At 52.0% G+C, this 7,672-nt stretch overlaps 1 protein-coding gene across 2 annotated transcripts in view; it reads left to right on the top strand.

Moving 5' to 3' along the window:
* The window catches only part of KLHL28 (kelch like family member 28), a 13,987-nt gene extending 6,961 nt beyond the window's left edge, over positions 1-7,026 (top strand). For both annotated transcript variants that reach the window (XM_027705394.1, XM_027705395.1), the window contains exons 3-5: positions 145-588; positions 2,489-2,697; positions 3,636-7,026. In XM_027705394.1, coding sequence (XP_027561195.1) covers positions 145-588; positions 2,489-2,697; positions 3,636-3,799 — 817 coding nt within the window. In that variant the 3' untranslated portion in view covers positions 3,800-7,026. The remainder of the gene's footprint in view (positions 1-144; positions 589-2,488; positions 2,698-3,635) is intronic.
* The last annotated feature ends 646 nt before the right edge of the window (positions 7,027-7,672 follow it).

Here is a 7,672-nt window from a genome sequence, read left to right as displayed (position 1 = left end):
TTCCAGCATGGAGATGTACTTCCCTAGAACGCTCTAGCTGGGTTTCCTCACGTGGTACCTGTGTTCCCATTCCAGCATGGAGATGTACTTCTCCAGAATGCCCTAGCTGGGTTTCCTCACGTGATCCCTGTGTTCCCATTCCAGCATGGAGATGTACTTCCCGCAGAACGACTCGTGGATCGGCCTGGCCCCGCTGAGCATCCCGCGCTACGAGTTCGGGATCTGCGCCCTGGAGCAGAAGATCTACGTGGTGGGTGGGATCGCCACGCACGTGTGCCAGGGCATCAGCTACAGGAAGCACGAGAGCTCGGTGGAGTGCTGGGACCCCGACACCAACACGTGGAGCTCTCTGGAGCGCATGTTCGAGAGCCGCAGCACGCTGGCCGTGGTGGTGCTGGCCGGGGAGCTCTACGCCCTGGGGGGCTACGACGGGCAGTCCTACCTGCGCACGGTGGAGAAGTACCTGCCCAAGGTGAAGGAGTGGCAGCTGGTGGCCCCCATGACGAAGACGAGGAGCTGCTTCGCGGCGGCCGTGCTGGACGGGATGATCTACGCCATCGGGGGCTACGGGCCCGCACACATGAACAGGTACCTGTGCCTGGGGCAGCCCTGCCAGCTCCACTTAAACCATCCTGTGGGTGTCATAAACCCTCCCTCCGCTGTGTCAGCCTGTGTCAGTGTATTGTAACTCACTCGTGGGTTTGGGTTCTTTTGGAAATCCTTCGGGAGGTGCCCAGTGCTCCACAGCAAGCACTGAGTGCCACGGGTGGAGCTGTGCCAGGGCAGGGTCAGGTTGGATCTCAGGGAAAGGTTCTTCCCCCAGAGGGTGGTTGGCACTGCCCAGGCTCCCCAGGGCAGTGGGCACGGCCCCAAGGCTGCCAGAGCTCCAGGAGGGTTTGGATGATCCTCTGGGGCACAGGGGGGGACTCTTGGGGATGAGCCTGTGCAGGGCTGAGGGTTGGACTGGATGGTCCTTGGGGGGCCCTTCCAGCTCAGCAGGTTCTGGGATTCTGGGAAGTTGATTCTGGAGCCAACCCAGCATTGAGAGCTCCTAAAACACCCACCTTGGCAGGTGGAGGAGGAATCATGGAATGGTTTGGGTTGGAAGGGACCTCAAAGCCCATCTCATTGCACCCCCTGCCATGGGCAGGGACACCTTCCACTAGCCCAGGTTGCTCCAAGCCCCATCCAACCTGTTTAAACACTTCCAGGGATGGGGCAGCCACAACTTCTCTGTGCTCTTGGATGTTCTCTGGGATTCCTCTCCACAGCACATGAGAATCCAAATATTTCTATCAAGTGTAATTTGAGTTGAAGAGTAACTGAAGTTCTTCCCCCAGAGGGTGGTTGGCACTGCCCAGGCTCCCCAGGGCAGTGGGCACAGCCCCAAGGCTGCCAGAGCTCCAGGAGGGTTTGGATGATCCTCTGGGGCACAGGGTGTGACCCTTGGGGATGGGCCTGTGCAGGGCTGAGGGTTGGACTGGATGGTCCTTGTGGGTCCCTTCCAACTCAGGATACTCCATGATTCTGTGAATAATTTGGGTTAATTAATTATTCAAGGAGTGAATGCTACACCTTGCCATGCGGGCCCCAGGCTCCTACAAGCTCTGGCATTAAACCAAGCTCAGTGCTGGGTAATTAACCACCTTTTCTCCCAACTCTGTGCTGCTGCTGATCTTTCTCTCCCCCTTTTTTTTGCCCCGTTGTGCTCCTGGAGCTGCACTTGGACGGGGAACAGCTCAGTGCCACAAGTGTGTTAATGACTGACCATCTGTACAGCTCCAGTGATCACAAAAATTAATAATGATGACAATTCATTTCCATTCAATCCCTCTACTACCCTCAGTGTTCGACCAGCAGCCTCTTTACTGCTTTTCCTGAGGAATATAAATACACTCTCTACTTTCCTCTCTGAATGTTATTTTCAGGCAAACCTCAAGGAAGTTTTTGATTTGCTGTGTTACCCAAATAGATACATTGTGGATCTGCATTGTGTTCAGTTTTCCATGAATTGATTTTAAAAAAATTAGCACCAGGCATCCTGGAAAGAGCTTTCACCTCTGAGGGAGCTCGGGTGGTTTCAGGGTGTGACCTGAAGGTCCAGGGTGGTGGCACGAGGAGGACATCAGAGAGCCTGAGCTGCAGTCACTGTGTCAGGGGGAAATATCACAGAATCATTTGGGTGGGAAAAGGCCTCTGAGATCATGGAGTCCAAACTTAGACTGAAAATGCTATAAAAATGTGTTAAAACTGTTTTTTGGCAACCCTGTTGGGACCCTCCACCTGCCTTGGTTGCAGGAGGACCCTGGGACAGGATTGATGCTTTGAGGTGGTGACACACAGACTATTGGTGCTGCAAAGCAACTGCACCAGGGGATTTTCCGTCAGCTCCAGCACTTGCCTTTGTGTTTCACTGTTCCTGTGCCTGTGCCAGAGGCAGGTTTGTGTCCCCAGAGGCCCTGCTCACAGGCTGTGTTTGTCCCTGCAGCATGGAGCGCTACGATCCGAGCAAGAACTCCTGGGAGCCCGTGGCCTCCATGGCCGACAAACGGATCAACTTCGGCGTGGGGGTCATGCTGGGCTTCATCTTCGTGGTGGGGGGACACAACGGGGTGTCCCACCTGTCCAGCATCGAGAGATACGACCCCCACCAGAACCAGTGGACGGTGTGTCGGCCCATGAAGGAGCCCAGGACAGGTGGGACATGCGGAGGGAACTCAGGTGTCCTGTCAGGGGTGACCTGTCTGAGCTGATAGAACCTGCAGTTGAAGTCTGCACAGCATTGCAATTCATCTGGGGGTGAAGGTCACTTAGCTCTGGGAAAGAATCTTTATTTACCTCTAAACCAGCTTATTAATACTGAGCTGTAGCAAAAATAACATGGAGTGATATTTCTATTCTACCTCTTGCATTTGCATTGATTTTGAGGCCCTTTCAGCAGTTCTGTGGTCACTGTCCTGCTGTGTTTGATGTGGACACTCAGGGGTGCATCACTGTGGTGCAGCTGCAGCTCCTCCCGAGGGGCAGCTCGATCTCTGCTCCCTGTGAGCAGGGACAGCACCCAGGGAAGGGCTGGAGCTGTGCCAGGGCAGGGTCAGGTTGCATCTCAGGGAAAGGTTCTTCCCCCAGAGGGTGGTTGGCACTGCCCAGGCTCCCCAGGGCAGTGGGCACGGCCCCAAGGCTGCCAGAGCTCCAGGAGGGTTTGGACAACGCTCTGAGGGACAGGGGGGGATTGTTGGGGTGTCCTGGGCAAGGCCAGGGCTTGGACTGGATGGTCCTTGGGGGTCCCTTCCCGCTCAGGATATTCCACTATTCTATTCTCCACTCTCTTCTGCCTCCCTGCCAAGGTGCCTTGGGACAGCAGAACATTGTTTTATCACAGGAAAGGGCACGAGAGCAGTGAAAAAGGGGTGTCTGACCTGAGCAGAAAGGGCTCTTCCCTGACACCCCTTTTCTTTAGGGACACCCCAGAGAGGAGGCTGTGAGGACCCTCCTGTTGAGGTGGTGGGAGGGTGGGTGCAACCAGGAGCAGAGGTGCCACCCCAGCCCTGTCTGAGGAGCAGAGGTGCCACCCCAGCCCTGTCTGAGGAGCAGAGGTGCCACCCCAGCCCTGTCTGACGGTGTTTCCCCCGCAGGGGTCGGGGCGGCGGTGATCGATAACTACCTGTACGTGGTGGGGGGGCACTCGGGCTCCTCCTACCTGAACACGGTGCAGAGGTACGACCCCATCTCGGACACGTGGCTGGACTCTGCAGGGATGATGTACTGCCGCTGCAACTTCGGCCTCACTGCCCTTTGATGACGGGCAGGACCCCACAGACCTCAGCGGTGCCAAGACGGAGCTGGAGCTGCTTGGGAACCATCCGTGCTGCGGGGCCCGGAGCTGCCGGCTGAGGAACGAGCCGAGGTTGGGATGAAAATGAGGGTTTGTTTTCTTCCCATAGTTGGCCTTTGTTCTTTCAGCAGCAGAGGAATGGAAAGCTGCTTCACCAGCTGGCTTTAGCCGGCCCCCTGTTCGCGGCAGCGGGTTTTAGGGAGTGCTGTCCACGCCCGGGATCCGGTTGGAAACTCGTCCATCTAACCCTTTCTAGAGCTTTCCTCTTTTCCTCCTGCCTCCTCTGGAATATGAAGTTTACTGTGCTTGGGGTGAGAGCTGTGTGAGTGCGTGTGTGAGTGCAGGGTTTGCTGAGTGGTGCCTGGCTGTGGCTGCACACGGAGAGAGCGCCAGTGCTTCATGGGTTTTTTATGACCAGTAACTCAAGGGCTGCCTTGTTTCTGTATCTCAAGGTTTGTAAATAATAAATGCCATAGGATGTTGCCTGTACACTCTCCTTTGTTACCTGCTCGCTGGTAGGAGGGCTGGGAGGATCATTAGGAACTCCTTAGGGACATTTGCGGGGCAAGTTTCTTGCCTCTTCACGGCGTTTTTGGGTCTGATGACGAGAAACTGCATTTTTAACTTTCCCTCCCTTTTTCTTTCTGCGGAGAAACGACTGCTAGATGGTCTGACTTCATCTTGCTGCGTGCTTTCGGTTGGAATGCCAGGAAAAATCCCAGCAGCAGCATTCCCAGCATGATGCACAACAACCCCCGGAGCCCAGCCCGTCCCCTCCTCCCCCCGAGCGCACCCGTGTCCTCATTCCCTGGGACCTCCTTTTTTACAGAATGTATGATCTGCTTCCTCAGAGTGTTCCCATCTACAAATGGTGCTAAATGTGGGGTTGGCAAGGGGGCTGTTCCTGGTTTCAGTGCAGAAAACACGTTTGGGTTGTTCCAGTTCCTTCTTTGCTCCATCCCCCCCGTGCCTGGGGAGCTGTCCTGGATCACACAGTGAGCTCCTCACTGGGTAATTCAGTGGGGTTTTATTTCACATCTGTTTATTGTTCCCATTCTCACAGACAGGGAGATCCCAACTCGGGTTCTTCACACAGTTTTGCCTTTAACACCAGTGCAGTGAGTTCAAAGCCCAGGGCTCATCCCAAACCCGGGTCCTGCTGAGGCCGAAGGTCATCCCTGGGATTAACCACAGTCCCACTGTGTGACAGCCCAAAAATTGGGGCAGAGGGATAGAACCCAACGCTGTGAGTTAGAACCTTTATTTAAAATAGAATTAAAATCAAATTTTAGCTAATTTAGGCTATTTTGGGTTGTCCTCTGATCACGGTTACCTTGGATTTGTGTTGCTGTCTGTCTACCTGTTGCCAGGCCTGGTACTGAGGAGTTTTTCTGCCTCCAGAGTTCCTTTCCCTTTGTTGTAACATGTTAAATTAGTGTTTGTTTCCCCTTGGTTTTCAAGCCCACGTAGTATTATTATTTTTGACAGTGCAATAATATTTGAAATAGTTGCTTTAAAAGCCATTTCTTTATAATTCTGCTGAGCTGGGGGGGTGTTGAGTGCACTGGATTTATCCTGAGTTCCTGTGGAGCTGCTTGCAGCCAGGGAAGCAGTGCTGGTCCTGTTCTTCCATCCTGGACACTCAGATTGACCATAAAACATTGCTCATAAATAACAGGTTTTTGCAGAGACTATAAAATCCTTCAGGTCTTCTTCAGATTTGATAGCATTAAGCAGGACTTTACATGTATATAAGGTAAACTGCATTGAAAATGCTGAAATTGTTGATTTAACCCACTAAGGATTCCAGTTATAGCAATAATAACCTGATTTAGCTATTCCAGGGCATCTCTTGGTAGGACACGAGGAGCTGCATGGCTGTATTTGCATGTTTGTATGTGGAGAGGAGAAGAAATCATGGAATCATGGAATGGCTTGGGTTGGAGGGGCCTCAAAGCCCATCCAGTGCCACCCCCTGCCATGGGCAGGGACACCTTCCTCTGGCCCAGGTTGCTCCAACCTGGCCTTGGACACTTCCAGGGATGGACCAGAATAAAAAACCCATGGGTCAGGTGGTTATTTGTATAAACATCTTTCAATGGCAGCATTCAGAGCACTTAAAGCTGCCAAATGTTTTATGCTCAATCCCCAGGCAGTGGGACTGTTAAATCCCAGAGTGGTTTGGGTTGGAAGGGACCTTAAAGCCCATCTCATTCCACCTTCTGCCAGGGGCAGTTCTTAGGGAATCATGTCCCTTAAAATCACGCCATCCCCATTTCCCATCCAGGTGCTGCTTGTCCTGTCACTGAAGTGCTTTGGGTGGAGGAGGATCAGACACAACAATCAGTGTAAATCCGCTTTTAAAGATCAATAATCTCATGGGAATGTCTGTCTGCAGGTTAAAAATTAAGGACCTTCAACTAAGATGTCACAACAACTCCAAATTATCATCCAGTTCCAGTTCTGACTCTCTCCATTTATCCATAAAGCACTTTACAACGGGTTGCAATGAGTTTATATGTGCACACACAGCTCCTGAACTTCTGCTTTTTTTTTTAAGATATTCATCTTTAAGCTGCTCGACAGTCTCTCTTCCTAGGAATGCTTTCCTTTCAGGAAGCCTAGTTGGAATTTCTTGAGGGGTCAATGTGTCCAGTCCACATTCCAAACAGGTTTTTTCTGGGGGGTGTTATTTCCATGAAGTTCCCATCTGTAAGTCCCCGTTCACTGTATCAAACAATGCAAAACGCCCCAACTTGCCTTAAATTCTTTCTCTTGACCTGAAATGCAGAGAACTGGATGATAATTCCTACTTTTTTGCCTTATGAGCTGTGCTGTATTTTAAACCCAAGGATTTTTAGCAGGATTTAATAACTGTACAGAGAATAATGTACCAAATGGGACTCGGACTCGCCCCGAGGGCTTTGCCTGGGAGTCAGAGCTGATCCCTGAGGGTTGTGCCCGTGGAGTGTTTGTACCTGTGCATCTCTTTTCTTTTTCTTCAGCAGCAACGTCCTGAGTTTGTTCCTGTTTACAAAAGTGGCATTTGAGTCCCACAGGAAAAGAACTGTGAGGTGTTTTTGGGGTCTTTGGTAGTTCCCAAGGTGTTGCTCTTGTGCTCTGTAAGTATTTGTTGTAACTATTTCATTGAATGTGAAGCCATTTAGTAAATAAACCTGGGGAAAAACTCACTTGTCTGATGGTTGGTCGTGGAGCTCCCACCTCCATCCCTGCCACACTTCCATGCTTCCTGGCCCTTCTCCCCCCTGTTTTTCCAGGCAGTTTGTGATAAAATCCTCTTTTTTTTTTTTTTTACCCACACACTGCTTTAATTTACTATTAATGCACTTCCACGAGCTCCAGCACTCACAGGATCAGAGCACACTGACTGTAAGGTGGATTGTTGCTCTGCAGAATGAGACATTCCTATGCTGAGGAAAGGCTGGGAGAGCTGGGATTGTCCAGCCTGGAAGAGGCTTCAAGGTTCCTGACTGTGGGCTTCCAAGTCCTGAAGGAGCTACAGGAAAGATGGAGAGAGACTGTTTACAAGGGTCTGGAGGGACAGGACACAGGGAATGGCTTCCCACTGCCAGAGGGCAGGGAGAGATGGGATATTGGGAAGGAATTCCTGGCTGGGAGGGTGGGGAGGCCCTGGAATAGAATTCCCAGAGAAACTGTGGCTGCCCCTGGATCCCTGGAAGTGTCCAAGGCCAGGTTGGAGCAACTTGGGCTGGTGGAAGGTGTCCCTGCCCATGGCAGGGGGTGGCACTGGGTGTTTTTTAAGGTCCCTTCCCAACCCAAACCATTCCATGGTTCTGTGATTATTTGTCATTACTA

The sequence above is a fragment of the Neopelma chrysocephalum genome, unplaced genomic scaffold (assembly GCF_003984885.1).
Source record: "Neopelma chrysocephalum unplaced genomic scaffold, ASM398488v2 Primary Assembly neopelma1_329, whole genome shotgun sequence".
NCBI classification, from domain to species: Eukaryota; Metazoa; Chordata; class Aves; order Passeriformes; family Pipridae; genus Neopelma; species Neopelma chrysocephalum.
Note: the sequence above shows the minus strand (reverse complement) of the source record. Positions and strands in the feature narration are given on the sequence as shown.